Source organism: Aphelocoma coerulescens, chromosome 5 (genome assembly GCF_041296385.1).
Source record: "Aphelocoma coerulescens isolate FSJ_1873_10779 chromosome 5, UR_Acoe_1.0, whole genome shotgun sequence".
NCBI classification, from domain to species: domain Eukaryota; kingdom Metazoa; phylum Chordata; class Aves; order Passeriformes; family Corvidae; genus Aphelocoma; species Aphelocoma coerulescens.
This window is the reverse complement of record NC_091019.1, coordinates 62,908,578-62,934,594: the sequence shown is the minus strand read 5'-3', so window position 1 is coordinate 62,934,594 and position 26,017 is coordinate 62,908,578. Positions and strand designations below refer to the sequence as shown.

The 26,017-nt window shown below is 47.0% G+C and overlaps 3 protein-coding genes across 3 annotated transcripts; 1 reads left to right on the top strand and 2 right to left on the bottom strand.

The window, feature by feature from the left end:
• Window positions 1–1,752: 1,752 nt before the first annotated feature.
• Window positions 1,753–4,331, bottom strand: GPR135 (G protein-coupled receptor 135). Its single transcript, XM_069016061.1, has one exon. The coding sequence runs from the start codon at window positions 4,329–4,331 to the stop codon at window positions 3,054–3,056; it is 1,278 nt and encodes a 425-aa protein (XP_068872162.1). The 3' UTR covers window positions 1,753–3,053.
• Window positions 4,332–5,872: 1,541 nt separating this feature from the next.
• Window positions 5,873–9,153, bottom strand: L3HYPDH (trans-L-3-hydroxyproline dehydratase). The gene is made up of 5 exons (XM_069018524.1): window positions 8,572–9,153; window positions 8,116–8,285; window positions 7,720–7,842; window positions 6,704–6,845; window positions 5,873–6,365 (listed from the first exon to the last, which is right to left on the bottom strand). Exons 1-5 carry the CDS (start codon window positions 9,104–9,106, stop codon window positions 6,244–6,246), a joined length of 1,092 nt encoding a protein of 363 aa, XP_068874625.1. The 5' UTR covers window positions 9,107–9,153; the 3' UTR covers window positions 5,873–6,243.
• Window positions 9,154–9,467: 314 nt separating this feature from the next.
• JKAMP (JNK1/MAPK8 associated membrane protein) lies at window positions 9,468–15,434 on the top strand. Its single transcript, XM_069018523.1, has 7 exons — window positions 9,468–9,531; window positions 9,695–9,786; window positions 10,380–10,534; window positions 11,589–11,795; window positions 12,484–12,665; window positions 13,338–13,414; window positions 13,719–15,434. Exons 1-7 carry the CDS (start codon window positions 9,519–9,521, stop codon window positions 13,935–13,937), a joined length of 945 nt encoding a protein of 314 aa, XP_068874624.1. The 5' UTR covers window positions 9,468–9,518; the 3' UTR covers window positions 13,938–15,434.
• Window positions 15,435–26,017: the final 10,583 nt, after the last annotated feature.

The window sequence follows — 26,017 nt, the reverse complement described above, 5'->3', positions numbered from 1 at the left end:
TGGAGCTATTGTGAGGTGCAGGGACAGACCTTCTCACCCACTTTGTGGTGCTGGGTGAGAGGCAGCAACCTTCAGCAGAGCTGGGACTCAGCAGCATCTCAAGTACTGTTTTGGCAGGCAGCCTGCAGCCTGTGCTGTGGTTTGTGTGTGTCTCGCTGCTGTTTGTGGTTTATTTAAGACCATTTGGTTGTATTTTTTAAAACATACATAAAAAAATGTGGCTGTAGAGACCTGTGTACCTGACTTGTTCAACAGTGCTGTGACATGAGGAGTGGCTGAGGGAGTGTTTAGCTGGGAGAAAAGGAGGTTTAGAGGGGACCTCTCTACAACTACCTGAAGGGAAGTTGTAGCCAGGTGGGGTTGGTCTCTTCTCGCAGGTAACAAATAACAGGACCAGATGAAAATGCCTCAAGTTGCACCAGAAGAGGTTTGAATTTGATATTAGGGAAAATTTCTTCAGAGAAAATGTTGCCAAACGCTGGAACAGGCTTCCCAGGGAAGTGGTAAAGTCACAATCCCTGAAGGCATTTAAAAGACATGTAGATGTGGCACTTAGGGACATGGGTTAGTGGTAGACTTGGCAGTGCTGGGGCTCGATGACCTAAGAAGCCTTTTTCCACTGAAATGATTTTATGATTATATGATTCTGTGATTATGAGGAGCGCAGGCCAGGCACAGCTTTAAAACACAAGCTGTCTCTCTACTGGAGCTGCAGCAGGTCCATGTCAAAAAGGATCAGGTCAAGAATCTCCCCTTGCTACAGCCCAAGTTAGCGTTTCACAGGAATGTGCCAATTTGTGATGCCTCCAAGACCACAGCCAGCTGCCCCCATTCTACTCCTCACATGCAAGACTAACATGCACCAGCCTGAGCTTGTTAAAAATATGTTGAAATCTGTGTTATAGATTTCAATAACACAGTGGCAGCTTCACTACCACTTTCCTAGAAAGCTGTGTTACTTCCACTCCTAGTGCAGCTCCCTCAGTCCTGACACCCCCAATTCTTCCCTTGCCATAAGTGACTGCCACAGGGATGCTTCCCTGGCCTGTGGTACAGTGGTCAGGATATGAAGTAAGTAGAAAAGGAAACCCGCATGAAAAAGAGGGAATCAGTGGTTGTTTAGTGCCTGAGTCAGCTGAGGTGGTGGGGACAGATAGGACAGGGAAGGAGGCCAGAGCCAAGCACTGCGGGGAGCAGGATCACCCTTTTCAGGGGCTTTCAGCCATATGCTCTGCATGGTCAATTATCCTCCACCAATCTCCTTGTTACCACCTGCAGCTAACCAGGTAAGAGTTAAATCCAATCTTATCATTCACAACCACCCCTTTCCATTAGCCACACACTGCTATGGAAGGGCAAGTGTGCCAGAAATTCCTGTCCTGCCCTTCCAACAAGCCACCAGTGTTCACCCGCTGTCAAACAGCTCCTGTGAAAAGCTGTGGGCTTTCTGCACAGCTTCTTTCTGAAACAGCAAGAAAACACTGCTCAACTTGCAAAATCCAGTAGCTGCAGGGTAAATTAGCAGTGCTGAGTAGTCAAGGGTCAAATCTTTTCCTCATGGGCTTCAGGAACATAAGAGAAGAAGGTTACAGTAATGCTTACAGCACGGAAATCAGCTGCATTAAAATTTCACAATTAGATCTCCCTACTATCATTCATTGGGCAGTTTTTTACAGGAGTTCCCTTCCCAAGGCTGGCCGGAAAATGATGCCAGGCTGAGACACTTTCATCTCCTGCATAAAAGACAATTTATTTCTTGTCTCACTTACAAAATAATGATACTATGTTCATTTGCATCACAAACAGCTGAAAAATCTGGTAAAACCGAAACATTGTATTTTTAAAGCCTGTACAAGGAAAAATGCTGTCTCACACTTAACTCTGGCAAAGACAAATGAAGGCCAAATATTAATTTCTGATTCAAAATACTAATTTAAGGCTTTGGGCCCTTGAACAAAAAGATTGCACTGAAAAATTCACATGAATTTATGCTGTGCAATCGCACATCCATCGTGTTTTTTTCCTTTTTTTTTTTAACAGCAAACAGAGCTGTTTTTTAAATATTGTACTCCATGGATGGATTGTTGCCATCAATACAACAATATTTGTTCTGTGCATATACACATTTTCACATACTGCAGAGCGCCCAGGGAGCACATGGTATTGCTTTACCTCTCCTTTCAGACACTTCTCTCACACAGCTCCTCTAATTATAGTAAAACTCTTGGAGATGTGAGACACTTCAGATGAGCTCAAAAAGAAAACACACATCTTGTGCACACCACAGTTTACGCCCACACCCTTTACCTCAGTCTGTCTGAGGAACTCATGTTTCTTGTATTCATAGTATTTTAAGTTGACTGTACCTGCAAAAAAAGAGAAAAGGCTGCTGAAATTCTGACAACTGAGGTATCACCTTCCTTTCCTTCCCTCCCAGTATCATACATCTTCCCTTTCACAATTACTTTTTTGTTATGCTTCAGAGGTTTAAATCAAAAAAATAATATAAATGGATCACTTTTTCAGCCTGTCCTAGAGCCTGTGACTTTATGACTGTTGGCAGTTCCACATATAACGGGTAAAAGCAACATTTTCCTGCCATGATGCGGTTTTCACAGTGTGGTGTTTTCAGAGTGGCTTCCAGCTGCCACTGCTCAGCTTTCAATTGCTTTTTTGGCACTTAACAAACAGCTCACACAGTTAGTCAGTCATTTTGGGCTGCTTTGGTGTGTCGGCCTCTGAGCTTCACTGCGGCACTTTCTGCAGGACTGGAGCAAACACTGTCCTGTTCTTGCAGTTGAGCTCTTGCATTGCTGGGCTTGGTGGCTGTCACTGGTGCATCAGGCCTGCAGAAAAGGAAGGAGAATTTCCCTTCCCTGTGGATCTCTTGCTGGCCGCAGATTGGGTCAGCAAACCAGAGCTCACACAGTGGACAAGAAACACAGTCCCATCTCTCCAGTTTCCTGGTAGTCTGGCTGCAAAGGGCTCCGAGCACCAGGACTTTCTTCAGGGAAACAGCCCCACAGCCAAACGCCTCCATGCCCCCCAGCCCTTCAGAGGCTGGTGTCGATGGTGCCTGCTTTGGCCTTCAAGGTGGCCTCAGAGATAGTGTCCGGCTGCCCATCCCGGCAGAAGAGCACAGCGGGAGTCTTGCAGGCCCACATGGCCACCTCTGCCCCGCTGGCCGGGCTGGAGGAGGACAGGGCGCTGCCCGGGGGGCCGCTGTGCCGATTGATGTAGCGTTCCCGGACACGCTCAGCCCGGCTCCGGGGCTCCGGCTGGCGGCCCGGCACCGACAGGTAGGCGACCATGTTGTTCCTAGTCTTGTAGCCACCCTCCCGGCTGCGCCGCAGCAGCACCGAGATGTTGGGGTTGCGGGCGGCGTAGATGAGGGGGTTGATGGCGCCGTTGGCCCAGGCCATCCCGCTGGCCACGGCGTCCATGGTGGGCGAGAAGGGCAGGCGGCCGGCGGCAGCGGCCAGCCCCAGGATGCAGTAGGGCCCCCAGCAGCAGATGATGGAGACGATCATGATGAGGACGGTGGTGGCCGTGCGCATCTCCCCGTAGGCGCGCAGCAGGTGCCCGTAGGTGGTGAGCGGCCGCACGCGGCTCTCGGCCAGCCGCACCGCCCGGCAGATGTTGAAGTGGCAGAAGCACATGACGGCGAAGGGCAGGAGGTAGCAGAGCACGATGAGGGCAGCGCCGTAGGGCGGCCCGAGCCGCGAGGAGCCCCAGGGCAGCACGTAGACGCAGCGGTAGGCGCCGGGACGGGCTTCGCGGCGCCCCTCGCCCGCCAGCCCGTACCAGGGTCCGGCCAGCGCCAGGGCGGCCAGCCAGACTGCGGCCAGCAGCTGCGCGGCGCGGCGCCGGCCCATCTTGTGCCGGGGCTGGCGGACGATGGCACAGTAGCGGTCGAAGGACAGCAGGGCCATGGTGAGCGTGGCGGCGATGCCCAGCCCGGCGTGGAGGGCGGCGCTGGCCAGGCACAGGCGCTGCCCGAAGAGCCAAGCGCCGGGCGGGCGGCTGAGCAGGCTGAGGAAGGCCAGCGGCAGGCAGAGCAGGGCGCCCAGCAGCTCCGACAGCGACAGCGACAGCACGAAGGCGTTGGTGACCGTGCGGAGCTGCCGGTGCCGGGCGATCACCAGCACCACCGCCCCGTTGCCCAGCGCCGAGAGGGCGAAGATGAGCAGCAGCGCGGCTGCTTGCGAGGCCAGCGCCGCCGCCGACCACCCCGCCGCTCCCGCCGCCGCCGCCGCCCCGCCGCTCTCGTTGCCGCCGCCGCGGGAGAGGTTGCCCGGCACGGCCGCCGCCGGCTCCATGCGCAGCCTCATGCCCCGGCCCCGCCGCGGCTGCAGAGGCCCCGCTGCTCGCGGCCCCGCCGCTCCCGGAGGCCCCGCCGGCCGCTGACGTCGCTCGGCCGCCGTTGCCCGGGGAACCGGCCCGGCTGGACCCGGGGGCGGCGGAGCGGAGCCCCCACAGCCGAGCAGTGGGACCACACTCCACACCGGCGTCATCTGCATCCCAGAGTCGGCGATGGGTCCCCACGGACGCGCTCCCCTCGCAGCCCCCGTCAGCTCTTCTCCCCGCACAGCCACGAAGGACCAGCAACCCCCAGACACTTTGGTGGAAGCTGAGACCACCCGCCCCAGCTCACCAGGCTGGGGCTTGAGGGATCACCAGCTGTAGAGTTAAGGGATCAGGCCAGGGACCCCCACATGGGCAGCAGGACCCTTTCTCCCCACTCTCATCCATACTATAGCTGCCTGCTGCCCTTACCTGAAAAGTTTCTTAGGGATGGGGGTAGAGAATAGCTAATGAAGGCTGCAGCCCAATTAATGACTGAAGAACCTCCAAAAATTCTGTGCTTTGTGACTTGCTGTCCCAGCTCCTCCCCAGGAGCCAGGCTGGGGGGCTGATCAGAAGGGAGATGCCCAGAAGATGAAAACACATGGAAGAGTGTGCTCCTGCATGCATGGAGGGTATCACTTCTTGTTCCCCCAGATCAGAGGCTGTACAGTACTTACAAGGGAGTTACAGGAAAGCTGGGAGCAAGAGCCCTAGATGCCGTCCTAAAAAACCTCTATTGGCAGCACAGTCATATAAATCAGGGGATTTTTGTTTCCTCCTGCTACAAAGTTATTTTCAAGCTGACAGAAGAAATTCTTCCCAGGCTTTTCTATGCCAACCTTATCTAAGTCCACCAGTATGACTTTCTCCCTTCTGCTGCATGAGCTACCAAGAGATGATCATTCTCATTTTCATGTCTCATTTTAACAAGTGCTAGTCTCTCCTGTGAGCATCTTCAATTAACAAGTACCATTTTGTCCAGAGACACAGTGGAAGTGACAGGCCACCAGAGGTCTGAAGCTCTGCTCCTGCCACTCCAAATAGTTGTTATTTCCCTGGAGGGACTCTGGCAAAGCAAGCACTGACTGCACTCTGCTGCACAAGCTGCCTCTGGACTGAGACAAAATCAGTAAATAATTAGCAGTCAAAGGTCGTAATGGCTCAGACCTTCAAACACAGCTGCTCCTGTTGAAAGTTAACCACGGGGTATTTCCAGCCAGTGGTCCAAGATAAGCAAGAGAGGAAGGCTTAGGGAAGCAGCGCAGCACGGACACTCAGCAGGGACAGGACGAAGTTCTGATCAAATACCTGCATCCAGCCCTGGGAGGCAGGAGAGCTCTCGTGGGGTGAAATGAGTGAAGAAGGGGTTGTCTGGACAGGCTGAGCAGGGAAGCTGGGGCATGAGACAGAGCAGCACAGCTGGCTGAGCAGGAGACAAGAAGAGCTAGCAATTCAAACCAACAGTCGTGATACACCAGCAGAATCCTGGAAATGAGCTCTGGGAGTGACAACAAGGAAAATGGCAGTGTTTTCAGCTGGCATTTAATATGAATCTGGCTTTGAAATTCATAATTTGCAGACATACAGAAGGCACATAAATTTGAAGGCAGCTCTCCAAGATCAGCTCCGTTTTCTGAGAACTATTGGAAAGAAAGAAAAAAAAAGAAGAAAAACACCATGGCTTCTCAGAGCAGCTTGTATATGCTAATCACAGTGCCCCCAATATGCTAATCACAACAGGGCAACAAGCCTGTTATCCTGAAATGTGACAAATGCTGTCACACCACCCAAGGCTGTTCCTGTCACAAGGAGCCGTGTGGAGAAGCAGAACAGAAATTCATGGGCAGGAGAAGTGCAGCACCATCAGTGAGACTTTGCCACCACCCGTGGCTCGGGTCACTTGAAGAAGAAGCCGTGTTTCAGCGGGTCCTCCTCTTCGACAGTGAAGGTGGCTGTACCAGTGTAAAAGGCTTCTCCCGAGACTTCCACGATGACGGCATTGTAGTTTCCAAACTTGGCTTCCTGCAGAGGGATTAGGGTCAGGATAGAGGTAACAGAAGGTTCTCCACTCTCCCAACCCCATGGAATTTTAGTGCTACCTGGCCCTTACACAGACACCCCTCACCGAGTGCTCTGCCCTGCCCTGGTACATCCCAAAGCATCCAGCAGCCATGCAACACAACAAGGTCTTACACTTAATTAAAATCCTTGAAGTATGAGGCTCATGGGAGAGCAAGACCTGCAGGCATCTCCCTCCTTACCTACACCCTTCCCCAGGCACAGAAAGGTTTTTCTGCTTCCCCACTGAGCACATTTCCAGCAGCTCTTGAGACGGGGAAAATCCAGCACAAGCCACTTGCCTTCACTGCCTTCCCGGTGAACAAGGAGCCTGTGGTGCTGCTCCGGAAGGTTCTGGTCTGGTCCAGCTGGATGAGTCCCTTATGGTACTGCAAGGCAATGCGAGCTGTCACCCCCGAACCTGTTGGACTTCGGTCAACCTACAGCAGAAGAGATGAATCAGCTCTGGTGGTTTGGGGTTTAATACAAAATGGGATTGCTCCCCTCAGTTCTCTCTGCCACCTTTACGCTGCACTTGGGGGAAACCCCTCTAACCCAGGGTTTTGTAGAGAATCCAGAAATGAGAAGGAAAAAAGAAACAGGTTTGGGGTACTTCTGCACTGTGATTGGCTTTGGCACAGTTAGGGATGGATGATTGAATAAACACTGAGGCTATTTAGGAGCACTTGAAATCTTCCCAGCATCATAGCAAAAGGACTGAGAGGGGCTGAGGCCACCTGCCCCATTCTCACATATCCAGGCAAGATTGGTTCTCCTTACGCTGAGGGGACTTCCAGCCAGCCTGGTTTTTAAAATCTCCAAAAACACAGTGTTGGCCAGCTTCTGAGGTGACCTGTCCCAGTGCTCCACACTCCTCATTGCTGGGAAGTCCAACCAAAACTTCCCCTGTCATTTATTTGATACGTTATGCACTGCAGACAAGAACAGAATTTTAACACCCCATTTCTCTCTTGTTCTCATAATCCCCAGCAGATGTTCCCTAGATTAGAACTTTAGGGACATGCACTATGTTGGGATCCTGTCTCAGCCCCTGAACTCCTGGAAAACTCCTATCAACAGCTTACGGGTATGAACCTTTTTAAAATGCCACCATCTAAGGTGTGCAGAAGTACTTTTGCCATTAGGAGCAAAACCAGAATGTGTGCATCGACACTCCAGAGATACTACAGCAGCACAAGCAATCACTGCCCAAACCAACAATCAGAACAGTTTCTCTTCTTTGCAGTGGATGTAAGAAGAGCCAAAGGGACAAGGGTGGTGCCTCGTGTGCCTGAGAAGAGCCCTTTTCTGTACCTGTTCATCTGCAAACACACAGATGTTGGTGGTGGGCTCCTCGCTAAAGGCATCCTTCCCATCTGTCAGTATGGTGCCGTAGAGGAAAGCCAGGTCTTCACTCTCAGGGTGATGAAGCTTGAACTGGGAACAGCACAGAGAGGGTCACAAATGCACACAACAGCAGCATGTGCAGTGCAGCTTCTGTGAGAGACCAGAGGAAGGGGACAAGGCCACATTGCTGCGTTTCCACCACTGCTTTGCAGGTAACAGAGACAGAAGCAGGAAGGCTCCTTGTAAGGATTCTGAAATTCAACATGGGGCTGGAAGAATGGGATTTTCCCACCATCCTGAGCATCTGCCTGGTGCAGTTGCCCCAAAGAGAACGTGCTGGGATACCACAGTGTTCATCCCTACCTGTTTCTTCACCGCTTCTGTCACTGCACTTGCAGCACTGACAAGGTCTCTGGTCTTTGAAGAGCACACGTCCAGGCCCAGCTGCTCGGCGCTGAGGAAGGCATAGAAAGTGCCACCGTAGCCAATGTCAACCACCACCTTCCCACGGCCAGGGACGTCAATGGCCAAGTCTGAGCAGAGAAAACAAAGAAGGTGAGGAGGGGAAAAACGTGCTGAGCCATGGACTTGCATACAGTTAAGGAACCCAGCTGCATGTGAGGGCAGTGGACAGGGATGATAATTTGAGTATTCCTATGCCAGAAAGCAGTGTGTGACACCTTACAGCATCCCTGATGACCTCTGATGATTTCCTCAGTGGAATGAGGGAGCCATTTGCCAGACGGCCTTCAGCCAACAACCAACTCCCAACACCCGCACGGCCACCACCAACCCTCCCAAAACCCCAGTGGTTCCCACCGGTGGCGGCAGCGAAGGCAGGCACGCTGTGGAAGCGCACGGGATTGCCGCTGCGGTGGCCGTCCCAGGGCACGAAGGCGGTGACGGGCCCGCAGGGGCAGCGCAGGCGGACGGCGGTCTCGGGGCGGGTGGGCGCTGGCACCAGCCCGTAGTCGAGGGCGAAGCGGCCGAGGGCCATCACGGCGTGGCCGCACATGGCGCTGTAGCCGGCGCAGTGCAGGAACAGGGCGGCCAGGTGCGCGCCCTCCGCGGCCGCCCCGCCGCGCACCACCACGGCCCCGTACATGCCGGCGTGGCCGCGCGGCTCGTGCATCAGCGCCCGCCGCAGGTGGTCCTGCGTGGCCGCCACCTCCCGCCGCAGCGACAGCAGCGACAGCCCCGCCGCCGCCTGCTCCGCCGCCTCCAGCCGCGGGATGATGCGCAGCGGCTCGCCGCCCGTGTGCATCTCCACCGTCTGCAGCACCGCGCCCGAGGGCGAGTGCGGCGGCAGCGCCCGTCCCGCTCCGCCGCCGTCCCCGCCGCCCTGCGCCGCCATCGCGCCCGCTCCGCCGGGGCGGCACCGCGGGGCCACAGCCCCGGAGGCCGCGCCCACCGCAGCGACCCCGCCCCGCCCGAGGCCGCGCCCACCGCGGCGACCCCGCCCCGCCCGAGGCCTCGCCCACCGCAGCGACCCCGCCCCGCCCGAGGCCTCGCCCACCGCAGCGACCCCGCCCCGCCCGAGGCCGCGCCCATCGGGGGACCACGCCCCCGCCGCGCCCGCCCGGCCGAGGCCACGCCCACAGCAGCGACCGCGCCGCTCCCCAGGCCGCGCCCACTGCCGCAGGCCCCGCCCCCAGCCCCGCCCCTTGCGTGCTCCCGCGCCCACGTTCCCGCGTGGAGCCGAGCCGCGGCGGAAGCGGAAGTGCCGAGCCGGAAGTACCGGGGGCTCTCGTTGCTGGGTTACCGCGATGTTCCGCGCCGGTAGGACGGGCCGGGATGGGGCACCGGGATGGGGCTTGGGCTTGGGCTGGGAATGAGGGTGGCAGCAACAGGTGGAGGTGTGGATGAGGATGTTGTCAGCGGAGTGGAGCGCGAGTGGCGCTCGGTGCCCCTCCCAGTAACGCGGCCCGCGCTCTCCCCGCAGCTGTGGACATCCAGCCCGCCTGCCTCGGGCTGTACTGCGGCAGGACCGTGCTGTCTGTGAACGGCTCCGTGGAGACCTACGGGGACTGCGGGGTAAGTGCGAGGCTCGGGCCGGGGAGGGGCGGCCCTGCGGGCCGGGCTGACGGGGGCTGCTGGGGGCCGGCTCAGCTCCCTGAGCGAAACAGGAGCTGCGCCGTGTCACGTTTCCCGAAGGAGGTGCTGGAGGCTCTGTGCTGAACCCGAGCTGAGTGGCGGGGCTGGAAATGCTGGAACAGAACGGGATGGTGTGGAGAGGTGTGCTGAAATAAATCACTGTGCACACTGATTTCATTGGAGTGCTAAGGGAGAACGAGGTCCAGGGAAGGTGGGATGAAAGGGAAGCAAGAAACTGGGGAACAGGGGTTGTGAGCAGCCTGGTGAGGGAGCTGAGGTGAAAGGGAGCGGTGTGATAGCAGAAGAGGAAAATGGAGGGTGAAAGTCTTTTAATTATACTTCACCCTTGTTTGTATTAAAAACGAAGACCCAGAGAAAACAAGTCTAAGTTGAGAAATTACTGGGGTTATTATTTCATTTCTTTAAAAATCTGGTGTATGTTTTGCCCTGTCCTGCTTCAAGCAGTTTTTCCAGGAACTGCAGTGATTTGCTGTTGGTGCTGGGATTGTAAATACAGCCTCTGCTTCCTGTAGGTGTGTCCTAGAGGCCAGAGAACCGATGACAACAAAATCTGCAGGGAATGTATGGGATCTCCGGACCGCTATGACTGGCTGTACCTCGGCTTCATGGCCATGCTGCCCCTGGTTTTACACTGGTTCTTTATTGAATGGTATTCTGGAAAGAAGAGGTTTGTGTACTCTTTCTCTAGATGAGTTGTTTAAAATTGGAAATCTTTTATCCATGAGTGATCAATCAGAGAAGCTGAATTGAACTGTCCAGCAGTTCTTAGGCTCCTAGACTGGTTTGGGTTGGGGGGAACCTTAAAGATCATCCAGTTCCAACTCTCTCTTGTGGGTAGGGACACCTTCCAGTAGACCAGGTTGCTCAGTGCCCCATCCACCCTTGTTGGTTGAGCTGTGGTGGTTGCATGTAAGTTCAGAGCGGCTGTAGGAGGGTTTATTTACAAATGTAGGTGTCCTGCAGGCCACCCTTTCCAGTCACTGCCCTCAGGCAGTGTGCCTCTTTAATGTGGTGGTGCACAGTCCATCTGGCAGTTCGGGCTGGACTGGGTTTCCCAGCAGGCAGGAGCAGGGAGTTGTGTCATCCCCTCTCTCCTGGGCCAGGGTCAGCAGGGCTGCATGAATGCAACGAGAATGGGTTTGAGTTTTCTCTTTAAGAACATGTATTCTGGGTTTTGGTCTTGATAGCAGAGCTGCTGTGGCCTTTACATCAAAGAAGTTCTGTAAAAAAGAGGTTGAAATCCACAGCTGCATGTGGCCATTAGGTGTTAGACTGGAGTTTTTTAAGAAGTGATGGCTCTGGAGTGTACTGAACTGTCCCTGCCCTTGGCAGGGGGTTGGAACTGGATGGCCTTTAAAGTCCCTTCTAACCCAAATCAGTCTGTGATTCTAAGATTCTGTAAGTCCTGAAAACATAGGGGACTGGGGATGTTTAATATATGAATGTTTACCATCTTTAACAAGGACTTGCAGCTTTGGAAATTCTGCTTATATCACATGTAGCACACATGTAACACACCTTCTGAGATGTGTGGTGTGTTACCCTCAGTGCTCTTTTCTCTTCCATGCTAAATCACCTGAGATCATAAAAGAGTTTCCGCACTCAGCGGATTTTCGCTCTATAGAAGGCTCTGCACTGGCCAGGCCCCCTCTTTTCAGCGGGTGTTTGGCTGTGCCCTGGAGCTGGCAGAGTGGCAGTGAGTGTGTGTGTGTTGCCTGCAGTTCCAGCGCCGTGCTGCAGCACCTGACGGCGCTGCTGGAGTGCAGCGTGGCGGCCGTGCTGACGCTGCTGGTCAGCGACCCCGTGGGCTCCCTGCACATCCGCTCCTGCAGGGTGAAGAAGCTCTCGGACTGGTACACGATGCTCTACAACCCCAGCCCCGACTACATCACCACAGTGCACTGCACCCACGAGGCCGTGTACCCCCTGTGAGTGTGAAATGTTTGTGCTCCTGTCTGCCCCTGCCCTTTGTACAGCTGGGTTTCTGTCCCTGCCTCTCCTCAAAGCTGCCAAAAGTGTTCAGATAGAGCTGGGATCAGTGACAATCAATCCCCTGAATCTTTTGTGCATTGAGCTGTTTCATTGAGCTGCTGGATTTAGCAATGCTTAATGACTTTCTGAGTAATCAAAGAAAAGTGGCATAGCCCAGGGTACCACACAATCAATTAGGTGGAAAAGACCTCTGGGATCATCGAGTCCATCTTATGGCCCAGCACCACCACGGCACTGAGTCTGTCCTTAAACATCTCCAGGGGCAGTGACTCCATCACCTGCCTGGACAGCCCATTCCAGTGTCTGATCACCCTTTCTGTGAAGACATTCCTCCTGATGTCCAACCTGCACCTCTCCATATGCAGCTTGAGACTGTGTCCTCTCATCCTGTCACTATGTAGCTTAAAAATTCTTTTTTTTTTCTTTTTGTTTTCCTTTCCTTGGAAAGGAAACATCTTCACTGTTTCCCCTAGGGAAAGTAAGCCTATCATTCTGTGTTTACACCCTTTGCCTATAAAGTCTTTAGACTTCACTGACAAACCCCAGATTCCTTGGTTGTGACCTGAATCTCCATGAGAAAACTGCACATTTTAAGGAATTTTTCTTTTTTTTTTTTTTCCCCAGGTACACCATTGTGTTTATCTATTATGCTTTCTGTCTTGTGTTGATGATGCTGCTTCGGCCTCTCCTGGTTAAGAAGATTGCCTGTGGTTTGGGAAGGTCTGACCGATTTAAAAGCATTTATGCAGCACTCTACTTCTTCCCCATCCTCACTGTGCTGCAGGCCGTGGGAGGAGGCCTCCTCTGTGAGTTCTCTCCTAAAAACACTCCTGAACACACCTATAAATGCACACTAAGAAAGGACTTAGGGGAGAGAGGGGAAGGGACACATTTTGCTTTGGGAATGAGGATATTGCCTAGGGTTATTTTGAGGAGTTTCACCTGAAAAGGTTGCTTGTTAGGAGCTCTGTCCTCACCAGGCTCCTGACCAGCACTCCTTTGCCTCAGCCATGCTGCTAAAGACTGTCACTTTCCCAAAACAGGAATAGAGGGGGTGTGAGAGGAAAATACTTCAGAGGGAGCTAGTTCCACTTTTTGCTAAGGCAGAGTTTGATTGGAGATGGATTTCAGTGTAAATTTGGGGAGATGGGCTATTTTTGGTTTAACTTCCAGCATTCTTGTCACATTTGGAGAGGTGCCACAAAATCCCCACTCAGCCTGACTACTTTTCTCATTATGTGCCTTTTTCAGTTCATGGTGTAAGTGTTGAGTAACTCTAGCAAGAAACAGCAGAAAACCTCAGAGGGAGCAGTTGAAGGGTTGTGCTTGGCTGACCCTCACTGCTGTGCATGTGTGGTGTCATGCTAAGAGGCAGCTAGAGTAGCTCAGATTGCTTCACACCTCTGGAAGAACTCTCTCTGCTGAAGGATGAGCCATGCCATTTTTTGCCTGCTAATGTGTTGTGTGTTTTCCTTTAGATTATGCCTTCCCATACATCATCCTGGTGCTGTCTTTGGTTACACTGGCTGTGTACATGTCTGCTTCTGAAGTGGAGGTAGGTGAACACGTTTCCTGTGTTAAAACCCAGAGTAAAAAAGACTTGAGTGAACAGAGACCATTTTGTTTCTTGCCTTTTCTCCGTGGTGTATTTTACATTTAAGCCTCTTCCTTTATCCCTTCTCCTCTTGGAGGAATCTCATGTGAGAATTCCCTCTGATGGTGCACTGAGGAACTGTGTGTGTGCTGGAAGGGCTCAAACCCAGGAGGCTTCACGTGGTCTCTGTGCTCTACCTGTAACACCTCTTAAATGTCAGGTACTGGGCTGACTGCTAACACGATAATTGCGTTTATTTTGCAAGTTTTTCAAGGATCTGCTTGTGAGGAAGAAAAGGCTCGTTGTCCTCTTCAGCCACTGGTTACTTCATGCCTATGGAATCATCTCCATTTCCAAACTGGATAAGCTTGAGCAAGACCTGCCTTTGCTTGCCTTGGTACCTGCCCCTGCCCTTTTCTACTTGATGACAGCGAAGTACACAGAGCCCTCACGCATCCTCTCTGAAGGTGGGAATGGACATTAAAAGGAGCCTGTGCCAACAACTCTGACCCAGTGATCTGGATGAAGCAATTTTAGTGCTTGTCATGCTTTGGAAACTTCTGTTTTCAAAGAAGTTGTTTATGTGCCAGACTTCTGGTGAAACACCTCTGGGTGAGACTGTATAATATTAAAAAGCTGCACTTTGTATTCTTCCTGAGTATCTGGTATAGATCGAAAGCAATGTCTTTTTATCTATTTATCACTGTGAATCTGTATAAAAAGCTTGGGACACATCCTAGTACAATGGTTTGTTTGTGTATTGTTCATTTCTTAACGTGATATTTGAATAAAACAATAGAGCCTGGTTTTCAGTAGGCTTTAATAAAAAAAAAAAATAGAGCTTGAATATACCAGAGAACTTGATTTTCTCATCACATACTCTAGCTTCTATCCCCCACCAGTGGAAACAGACTGTCTTTTCCCTTCCATCAAAAGATAAAACGTGTACACGATTCCTCATGATGTTTGAGTCTGACTGCTGGGTAAAAGGAGAAGAAATGCACTGTAAAATTCTCTAGAAGGTAGAGTTTATGCTCTGTGTGCTTCATGTATGGAGACCTTCCTGGAGAGCATTAGATTGGTAAGATTAAAGATTTTCTTTTCTTGGTAGTTGGGTTAGTATTGGTCACCATAACTTGGTGCTGCAGAGGGTCTAGAAGAAGATGCAGAGCAGTGCTGAAGGGCCAAAACCAGAACCAAGATAAGAAGATCCTCTCAAATTAAACTGCACTGTCTGGATCATTGACTAACAGTGCCTATTTCTATGTATGTGTCACTATAATGCTTTTTTTGTTCTGTCACTTACCAGTGCTGCTAAGGACAGAAGGTGTCATCTCAGCCAGGTTGCCTCAAGCTGTCACTCTCCTCCACAGAAGGTTTGATTTTGTTACATCTGATATGCCCTTCCTGAAAGCTTTGTGTGAGTTTTTGTTTTTAATGTGAAATGCCAGTTGACAGGTTCACTGCACCTAAAAATTGTGTGTAAACAAACTCGGTCTTGCATGCAGAAGCAAGGTTTTATTTAGGGATTAAGGAGGTAATTGATCTTCTTAAATCAAATGCTGTCTGTACTGCTACATACAATACCTGATTTGCAGACACTAATCTAGAGGAGAGTTTGAAAAGTATGGAATTAAAATTCATGTTAAAATACCACTTCTAAGGACTTTACTCTTTCATGTATAGGTCTCTGTGTGAACTATGTGCATTGAGTTTAAATATTGTGCTATATCTTGTTTTTAAAAAGAAAAGTAACAAATCCCAGGTAAAGGGTACATCTTTTGCTAGGGCTGGAGAATCGTGTGTTGATTTTGAAGGCAGAATGAGGGATTCTGTTGAAAGTAAAGCTTACAGGAAGTCAGTGCACCCCACGGACCTTGCCTGGCACCCCACCCAGTGACCTTCCTGCTGGACTCCAGTGCTTTGGCCTTTAGCAAAACCCAGAACGTGAAATACAAATTAATAAAGTCTTTTTATCATCTCTCAGTAGCATTAGAAGAATTATATATATATGTGTGTATATATATATATATATATATATTTATATCAGCCACAGACACAGCAGTACAAATTGCTCCCATTAAAATACTAAAGAACATAAACATTAATTAACCACGTAGTCCTGCTGCAATAATCACCCAGCCACAAGCTGCAGAAGTTGGGGTCTGTTAGTTTTATCTATCCTTTGTGGGAAAGCAAACACACAGTTCTGGGAAGATCAGTGATGCTCAGACTGTTTTACAGCCCCCTCACTGCTATGATCACAGCTCTTCAGGAAGTGGAAGTTAAGGGTGATCATATCCAGGCTGTGCCTTAAAGCGTTCCTGGTTCTTCTGATGAACAGTCTCAGTCTGCAGCAGGAGGATTGCACACACTGCTTGTGTTTTATAGGTTCAGACAATCATGGAATAGTTTGGATTGAAAGAGACTAAAAGACCATCCAGTTCCACCCCCCTGCCAAGGGCAGGGACACTTCCACTATCCCAGGTTGCTCCAAGCCCCATCCAGCCTGGCCTGGAACACTGCCAGGGATGGGGCAGCCACAGCTTCTGTGGGCACCCTGTGCCAGGGCCTCACCACCCTCACAGGGAAGAATTTCTTCTTCACATCTAATCTAAACCTCCTCTCTCTCAGTATGAAGCCATTCCCCCTGGTTCCATCACTACAGTGCCTGAGGAAAGCAGTTAAGAATTAACATACTGTATGCTTTAGAAGGAAAAAAAAGTGGAAAAATAAAGGAGTTCAGTATATCTTACAGTGAGCAGCCATTCAGGATCTTTTGACAACCAGAGTATCCAGTCCTTCCAGCCTGTATTGTAGCCTGCTATGAGTACCTCTGATCTCTTCCTGTCATTGCTGAATTTTTGTTGTTAGAGCTGGCACTGTGTTCAGCATTTCCCATTCATTTCCCAGAAATTCCTGTAGTGACACAGAGTACAATTTATTTTTTCTTAAAATGAGAAAAAAAAGCCCTCAAAATATTAAGAAACTTGTTTTGCTTCTCTTGTTTTCCCACAGCTTGACTGGCCACCAGGCCTGTAGCTCTGAAGGAACTTTTTCAAGTACCCAATCCTTGCATAAAAAAACCCCAAAGTTTGCCTTTCTGACAGGATAACTGGTGAAAAAACTTTCTTGATAGTTTATTTGAATTTCTGTTAAAAATTAAAGCCACACCCAACTGGAAAAATGTTACAAGGCTTATGACCTGAACATTATGAGATACAGGATTAAGAAAAATTTGAGTATCAGACCAACAAAAGGAATATCAGGAAAAATTGTTTTTATAGCCAAGACTTTTAAACAGTGCTGGAAAACACAGATTGAATAATTTGCCTCATATGACTTCAAAGATGGTAGTGCTTTATTTGCAAAAGGCAATTTCATTTTTTACATGGTAAGTGAAATAGATTTATGCAAACCAGTACAACAGAAAATTTATCTTTTGAATAAAGATCTCCTCTGACCCTCTCTTCAGAAGATTTACAACAGAGGTAAGAGTTACAATGGGGTAGATTCCTGGGCCAAAAAAAATAAAATATAAGGACTGAAAGATATTCTTTAAAACGTCTTCTTAAAAAGAAAAAAGTCACTTTTTAATATTTTTGAAGTAATTATTAACATGTTACCATGAATCACTGTCAGGTCATTCAGGCTTTTGCCTATTGCTGACTTGAGTTCCCTGCAAAAATATCTTGTTTTATTATTGCTCTGTGAAAAAAAAATAATTACAACTGAGTATTACCACAGTTTTCTAAATATTTTCCAAAGAGCTCCACTGTTTCTAGAGAGATCAGGAAGAATGAGTTTTAGCTTGTGGAAATACCAAGGTTAATGTATTTCTTTCAACAACATCATCCATTTCACTCTGCTGAGCAAATTTTAGGAGTTCCCAAAATCAACACGAGCACCAAATAAAATGGGTGAGAACAGCCAGAGCAGCACAGGTCATGCTCAAGCAGGGAAACTCTTCCTCCTTTGCTCCCACAAAACTGTGTGGACTCATTAATGTTGGATCAGTTCTATCAGTACCCAGATGAATTTTCTTCTTGAGGGAAGCCTTTGTTTCCAGACAGATATGATCAGAGAGATCTGATAGCCAAGGGCCTGAAGGATGTAGAGAATATTTTCAAAAGCACATATTCCAGGTTTCACAGGCCTATGCCACACCTCACCTGCATCCCAGCCCCCCTCCCGTGCCAGGGAAGCCTTTTCCTACAATCCCTGACTGAAGGCACCAGACACACGATATTGATTATGCTTCAGGCAGGTGCCTTGCCCTTGGATATTCCTCTCTGTTTCCTTCCAGCTTTCATCTTTCTTTTCTGCAAAGCAGAGAAAGAGTTTTAAGACAGTGTGATGACTGAGCATTAGAGCTTCTGTAAATAAAAGCAGGGTCTATCAGTAACTGATTGGCTTAACCAGTCTCCCTCTTTTTTTTTTTTTAATTTCATATACTTCTCTTTTGTTTCTCTCTGGGTTTCTTCCAAGGTCAGCCTGCTTAGGTTTAATTCTACTTCTTTTTACAGTAGAAAAAAGAATACTGAAAGTAATCTCAAAAGGTCATCTTAGTCCATCTCTGCTGTACAGCAGCATCAATTAGACCTAAGTACCCCTGACAGATGTTTGATTTGTCCTTAAAAACCCTGGTGGTAGAAATTTTCTGTCTCTGCAACACTCAGACAGCTGATTCCAGTTTGATTCCAGGGGCTTACTCTGTGTGCTGTCAGTGCTTTCTAAGGGCCTTTTTCTTATGTTAAATCTGTTCTCTTGCCAGTCATTTGTCTGAAAAAAATGGACAAGGAGAAAAGCTTACTGGCTTGCCAGGAATTTTTATTTATTTGATAGTTCCTACCATGTCTTCTCTTAGACTTACCTGTTTTAAATGGAAAAGTTGCACAGTTCTTCAACCTTTTTTTCATCATGTTTACTGAACTTCTCTTGGATCTCAAAATAATCTGCATCCTCCTCTAAACTCCAGGTCTGTCCTATACCAAAGCTATAGGTGAGAACACGCACCTTAAAATTTGCCAGGCCACCTTCTCACACCCACTGGTCTGACTGTTGCCTTTTTCATTGCTACAAATCTTTTTTGATTTATCTTCAACTTTTCAGCTTTAATTCTGTTTATCACTGCTTAAATATCTCCCTCATGGTGGATTTGCATAAACAACTGTTTCTACCTAAATGCCAAAAAACGGATTTTTAAAAATTATTATTATCATTATGAACCTTTTTTCCTTTAATTTTCTGGCTTGCTAAAATAATTCTGAATTCTGGCTCTGCCCTGCAGAGGGTGCTCCCACTCTTATCATGTTTGTCATCTGCAGATATGATAAGCATTTGCTCTATCCTAGCACCTGAGTTAAGGAAGAAACCAGATTAATTCCAGTATGAGGCCAGAGCTCCTGCAAACTAACAGAAATCATTATTCCATTCAGCCAGTAAAGTATGGGTAACAATTATCTAGGGTGATTTTCCAACTGTTTTTGCTCAGCCTGAAAAAGAGGTAACTGAAGGGACATAAAGTTGTGTAAAAATCACACACATCTTTGCTGTTGAGGAGTTGGGTAGATGAGTTACTGTTTCTCCTAACACAAGAACTGCAGGGTGCCAACAAACTTTAGAGACAGCAGGTTTAAAGCAAGAGAATAAGAGAATTATTGTCCATATTAAATAAACTATATAAGTTATTAGGGAGGATAAATGTATATGTGAGCTAAAAGAATTTATCAGTGATAGGAGAATATTGCACTGAAGATCCAGCATAGCACAAAATTCCATCAAAAGCTATTAAAATGCAGATATCATCCTCATCCACAGAAGTCCCTGACACTCCATTTGTCATGGAGATTATACAGAAGAAGGGTCATTCTATATTTGACTGTTCTGCATTACTTCTCCAAGGAGAACTATTGATCACTGCAGAAGACAGGATCCTGGTAGGACCAGCACTGAGTCTTACCCAGTATGGCTATTTTGGGAACTGAAGCTGATTTGAACCTCACCCACCTATTCCTGATGAGCACTTAAATAGAATCACTAGTAGATCTGGCCAAAAAAAGAGTCTAATTTGATGGATGTGCATTTCTCAGCACAGTGGAATCTCATCTTGGTTAGGGCCAAAGAAACACAAGTCACAAGTTAAATGACTTTTCAGTGGAAAAATACATCCCTTCTGTTTTGCTGCAGTGGGTAAAAGCATAGAAAGGGAGGACAGGAACAATCTGTGTGGGCTGGGAGACTTGGAGAACAGAGAGACAAGATGATACCCAGGAAATAAAGCCACACAAAGGACTGAAACTGGGCCCAGGATGTGAAGCAACACAGGACTCTGAACTCACTTCTGTACAGGACTTCAATGTCAAATGCTGCACTACCTGTTTTTGTTCCCTCTGAGACTCTGAAGTCAGGTAAACCTGTGATCAAAGACTAGAAACATCAGATAAACTCAAAGTATAGATGTTTGGATATTCTCACGAGCTTTAATTTTTTTTTTTTAATAAAAGACTGTAGCAGAAAAATCAGTAAAAAAAATGAAGAAAAGAGTAAAATATTGAGAACAGAGGAAGTGGCTCCCTTGGCAGAAACAGGTATGTGAGGAAGGCAGAGAAAGGTGAGCTGAGTCTCATTTCTGTGGACTACTTTGATATTTTGCATCATTGTAATGCTCCAAACAGAGAAGAACGAGCTTGATCTGACACGACTCCTACCAAGAAATTTATTCCCCTCACACACATCATATGCATAACACAGCATTCAGACAGAGGCATTTTGCAGTTGAAAATAGTGGAGGGCAAATAGTGAAAGCCCCGAAAGAAAAATGGAGAAGAAAAAAAGCAACTTCAGTTTTTTCATCAAAATAGGACGAAATAAAACAAAGCAAGAAAAGTTGAAAAAGGAGAAAATGCTATGGGTGTGTCACTGAGTGAAAATAAACAGATACAATTGCTGTTTATACCTAGATCTGTTCAGGACACAAAAGAAAGGGCAATCCTCTGATAAATGTCTCATCAGCACTGTATGAGAGGAGAGGGAAATTCTTTCAGAATGGATCTTATTAAGAAAAAGACAGAGTAGGAGAGTATCAAGGTATATTTAGCATCTCTTTTGTATGTTCTGCATAGCTCAGAACACAGCCACAAAGAGCATGAGAATGAATCCAGCACAGTGGTTTACTCAGCAGCGACAGCCTCAGCCCTGATTTTTAGGGAGGCTTGAGGAGTTAGATGACCATGGCTGTCCTTTGTGATGTGGGAGCACAATCTTTCCACCAGCAGAATGAGAACAATCCTCAAGGCCGGCTGTAAATCCACCTTTCTAAGGTCAGGCATGCAATGAGGATATTTCCTGCACTCCTGGTGTCTGATTTATCCTGTCTCAGATCAGACTGTTGACCAAGAGTCAGACAGTTTCCCTGGGGACTGAGCATCTGCTATAGACCAAAGGAGCTCTTGGAATCTTTGAAAGCTGCACAGTTCATATTCAGCATTTCAGTGCCCTACTTTCTTTGGGAAAGCAGCTCATCATTGTTCTAAGGAACAGTGACAGCCAGTAGCCTTGGGGGATGTCTTGACCACCATCCCTCACTCCAATAGATTTACTACAATAATTCAGAGAAAACTTCAACCAGTGCCTAAAACGGGGAAGTCTTGACAATGAAGGATGGGATGGTGGGCATGCAATATCAGAGGAGGCAGGCAGGAGTCATGGGTCTGGGCTGATGGAGGCAAGTGCAGGAAGATGAAAGAGAAACAGGAATAGAGGTGATTTGGGTCACAACTGTGAATGCTGTGGAAGAGCAGGTGGAGTGGCCGTGGGATGGGGACAATGTGGCTCCCACCTCGTGCTGCCCAATCCCAGCATGGCAGAGTTTTTAATGGCCCAACCTCTTGTTTGATATGTACACTTCTGGAGGAGAGGTTATGGACACAGCTAGGAAAGCCCCCTTGGACAGATGTGTGTAGAGCCCCCATTAGATTTAGATTTTCCCCACACACAGTGAAGGTCAATAATAACATAAAAGCACAGAGCAAGTCAGAAAAGATGACTATGGAAACTGCACACTCAGCTTTCCAGACCAGGAACCCGACCTTATCCTTGCTGACAAACCTCCCCACAATCCTCCCACACCCATCTGTCTGCCCCATCCTCTTACTGCACATTTAGTCCCTCCCAAATCCACATCCTAACCTCATCACCCCCTCTTCCCTTGCATCCCAGCACAAAAAAACCTCTTCTTCAAGCTCATCAGACCTCTCAGTGCCTCTCAAGTCTTTCAACATCAGCCCATGGCCTCAGTAGTAAAAACTCTGAGCCAGAATAAAAAATCTCTCTCTTACCTTTTCAGATTAATTGAAATTCTTCTTTTTCTGGGAAATTTTTCATTGTAAAAGCAGTAACTCAGAATCAAGCTGAATCCTAATAAACAAAATCATTGTAGACATATTTAGGAGGGTGTTAACAAAATAAATAAAATTAAAAAATAAGAAAAAAATCATGCATTCTAATTTTCAGGTCTCTTATGTGAACGTAAGCTATGTCTCCATGCTTTTGAGCTCTATTCCATTCTATCTTTATTCATTAATTCCATTTAATATTTCTGATGAGAATAAAACTTGCAAAGAAGGCAAGAACATACAGAGGTAGTGAGATTTCTACTTCAAGGTCTTAAATTATGAGTCAAGGAAGCCTTGTGGGGAGACACAGTATTTTCCATAAAAAAGTACACAGGGAGAAATCAGATGCTTTCAGGTAGGTAAGTCCAACCTGCTTGTCTACAAAATAAAAGTTTGAGCATAGATTTATACTTCTTTCTTGGGTGAACATTGTCCCTTTTTGTGTTTCACAGGATGCCCTCAGAAAAAGGGATACTTGCTTCCTTTCCTAATCTCCTATACAAAACAGGAGTTGTGCAAGAAGTGTGAGCCTACCCGAAAAAGTGTTTGAGGAAAGAACTCTGATACAGAGGAGGAGGTGATACCAAAGAGGAAAAACAGGGATAAGAAACCCCAGCACCCTAAGAGTCTTACAGTAAACAGATAGAGAACCAGAAATCCATGTTGATCAGGCTTTGGGAGCATGTGGCAAAAAATTGTGAAGGAAAAAATACATGGATGAGATATTTAAAATGCAGCACCTGGCCATTTAAAAAAACCCAGCTGAACAAACCAAACCCAAAAAAAAGAGGAAGAAACAAAAAAGAAACAGAAAGACAATGCTTCTCTTCCACTCAGGTGAAATTCCTGGCCTGCAGCTCTCTGGTCATCATCTGATCATAACTCCCTGGATACTCAAAACAACTTGGTCGACTTCCCCCGCAAAAATTTTTCTGCTGAAGTTCCTACTCAGAAGAGTAAAGATAAGACATTTATAACTGCCTACAAGAACAAGGGCCACGGCAGGATGCTGGCTGCAGCAATTACATTGTTAATTAATGGCAACATTCATTTCATGAGGACATTAATGAAATAGTCCTGCCACCAAGAAAAATTGCAGAGTTCTGAGAAATGGTTTTACACAAGTTTCCAGGAACTCATATTTTCTTCTTTTTAGGGATTCTTAGCTCGGATTGTACAGGGGAGTGGGTTCAAAAGTGGGGTTTGATTCACCATCAAGAGTCCCAGCTTTTCCCTCCTTCACTTTGGTCCTACAACCTATCAAAAGGCAGATCAGGAGAGAAGCAACTAATATATAATAACAATAATTATAAAATTTTAATTATAGTGCTAAATTGAGGATCAGCACATTGAGCTCCATGGGAGTAATATGGAGAAGTCCACAGAATATTTAGATTATTTGGCTTGGTCACACCTTTTGCAATGCCTTGCAATTCGGGTGACATTCAGAAGGAGAAACCTCCGTGCCACAGATTCTCTTTTCTAAGAATGCCAAAGTGTTTGTCTTTTTAAATTCCATTTTTCTCCCCGTTGCTTGGTTGGGTTTTTTTTTCAGTTTTGCTATGAGAATTAAATATAGCCTATAAAAATAAAACAGAATATGTCAAAACAAATTAAATTTTCCAAACAGCAGATAATGAATCCCTTTACTGCCACGGGTGGGGTTTTTTTAAAGTTTTCATAATATCTGCATGAGAATCTGCTATTTTCTAGCCCCTCTGAGATTTCACAGTTAGAATTTCAACAGCCTTCAAAGAAAGAACACTGAAGGAGCAATGGTTAAGGCTGTATTTTCTGTATTTAATTGCATTCAGTCACAGAAAGAGTTAAAAAAATAACCAATGCAGCTTGGTAATGAAATTTTAAAATGTCAACCTGTGAGATGTACTATGTGAGGGACCCTCATGGCAGGATTAACTCAGGTTAATATTCTGGAAGAGTACAAACTCTTCCATAACATCTGAACAGTCTTCTTTTCTGAATTTCTTCCTATTTCTTACATCATAGTTTGCATCCACCAAAGATATGTTGATTTTAATTTCTCCATTTCAGCTGGTCCTCCAAGCAGCTCCACCAGAGGCATGGGAAGCACTGGCATCCAAATCATCCTCTCACTGACTTTTTTTAATGAGCCTTATAACAATGTCCTGGTAAATTGACCAGCACAGAGGAGCAAACTTTGTCATGAATCTGGTAAAAGCAGTTTATACAAACCTGGTACCTTTGAAAGTTTTTTTATAGCCAATAATTGACAGTTACCAATGTCAGTCAGACATCAAACAAGCTCATTTTCTTCTTAAAAGGTAGGGACTGCATTTCTCTACAAATGCCCCTCACTTTGACCAGTTATGAAATTGAATTTTGATCTTTGCCCTGATGAACCCAAAAAATTGTGTATAGAATGTACCATTGAATTCAAACTCGTCAAATGCTATAGGTCCAAAAATTTTATATTTAAATTTTCAAATTCAACTATTTTCTTGGAAGATTTTGCCTCCTGAGCACCAATGATATTTCTTTTTCTTTTCATTTCTCTCTCCCATATTAAAAATAATGCAATTAACCGAGCAATGTACTGTGCAATGTTTAACACTCTAAATTAAAACATCCAAAGCCTTCCAAAATTAAATGAGCACAAAACTTATACTGGAAGAAAATAATTTTCTGCAAAAACCACAGCTATGTACCAAATGACAAAATTCTGTAAGATAAATAAACTATGACTAATTAATATATCATGCAAATTAGGACCTGATCAAATTTCATGAGATTTCATTCCAGTGTAAGAACCTGATTATGCCAGATATAGTAAAAAATCTGAAAAAAATTTCATCTGGTAATGTCTTTATGTTATCATTCAGAAAGTATGTCAAATATACACAACAAAAAGTAGGACAGAACATAAAAACCAGTAAAACCTTATCCCACAGCTTGCTAGGAAATACAGGTACCTTTATCTGAAGCAGTCTGCCCGGAGGGAGTGAATTCCCAGCACGTGTTTGTTTGTCTCACAGTCTGGAAGAGGCATCAATGCAGATGTGACATTCTGAGATGCTCTGACAGAGGAGAAGATTCATGTTCCATGTCTGTGTGTACATACATTTATATACACCACACACACAGAAGTCAAACCTCTCAAGACAATCTCATTCCAGGTTTCCCTGCCCACGGCAGGAGGGTTAGAACAAGATGGTCTTGAAGGTCCCTTCCAACCCAAAGCATTCTCTGGTTCCACCATTCTGTGTTTGTTGAAATGAATCCTTGCCTATCCGTACCTGAACAATATTAATTTACATTCAGTAAACCATGACATGACCAGTAGCTGTCATAAGACCATCTAAGACCATCTTTGGGTTCCAATGAAATGTACCAGTGGTTTGTATTATAACTTTCAGAAAGTTATGCTTTTTCTGATGCAGTTTTCCACCAGTTTCACTAAAAATGGAAGGGCTGCTTGCAAGCACTGGCAGAACAAAGAAAGCAGGAACAGGCTTCCCTAAAAAAGGGGCATTGTGATTTATTTTTGAACAGCTCTAGCAGCATGGCAGAAGGTGACAGTGACATGAAGTCTGGCAGGGAGAAAACAAATATCTCTCAACTCTCTGTTGGAGCAACTCTTGAAGAAGAAGATGGATCTCCAGCACAGTTACTGATTCAGAATTCCTCTTCTGTCCTTTTTTATTTTAGCTGAAAACTGTGATTTTTGATGAGGGAACAGCCTCAAGTTGTGCCAGGTGAGACTTAGATTGGATATTAGGAAAAATGTTGTCATGGAAAGGGTGACGAGGCACAGGCACAGCTGCCCAGGGAAGTGATGCAGTCACCATCCCCAGAGGGATTTAAAAGATGTGTAGATGTGGCATTTAGAGCTATGTTTTAATGAGGGGCTTAGCAGTGCTGAATTAATGGTTGGACTCAATGATCTTAGAGGGCTTTTCCATCCTTAATGATTCTGTTCTATAATTTCTGTCTGCAGCAGTCCCTTAACATGAATTGTTAAAACTCCAGTTTCCCCTCAGCAAGCTCACCAGGGCTGTAGAAGGCAGGCAGCAGCAGGCAGGCTCCGCTGTTCCAGGAAAAAATTATCTTAAAAACCTCTTGCTGCTGCAGCAGAGAGTTGCTTAGGAACATCAGCAGTGAGCTGCAGGGGTGAGGGCCAAGCACTGCT

What these genes read in the sequence shown, in the direction of transcription:
- L3HYPDH (XM_069018524.1), bottom strand. Translation starts at nt 9,106, where the DNA reads ATGGCGGCGCAGGGCGGCGGGGACGGCGGCGGAGCGGGACGGGCGCTG. An exon ending in GTGTGTTTGCAGATGAACAG is followed by an intron (nt 6,846 to 7,719) that starts GTACAGAAAAGG and finishes CTTCTGCTGTAG; the next exon opens with GTTGACCGAAGTCCAACAGG. An exon ending in CGGGAAGGCAGTGAAGGCAA is followed by an intron (nt 6,366 to 6,703) that starts GTGGCTTGTGCT and finishes CTCTGCAGGAAG; the next exon opens with CCAAGTTTGGAAACTACAAT.
- JKAMP (XM_069018523.1), top strand. An exon ending in TGGTATTCTGGAAAGAAGAG is followed by an intron (nt 10,535 to 11,588) that starts GTTTGTGTACTC and finishes TGTTGCCTGCAG; the next exon opens with TTCCAGCGCCGTGCTGCAGC. An exon ending in CGTGGGAGGAGGCCTCCTCT is followed by an intron (nt 12,666 to 13,337) that starts GTGAGTTCTCTC and finishes GTTTTCCTTTAG; the next exon opens with ATTATGCCTTCCCATACATC.
- GPR135 (XM_069016061.1), bottom strand. Translation starts at nt 4,331, where the DNA reads ATGAGGCTGCGCATGGAGCCGGCGGCGGCCGTGCCGGGCAACCTCTCC.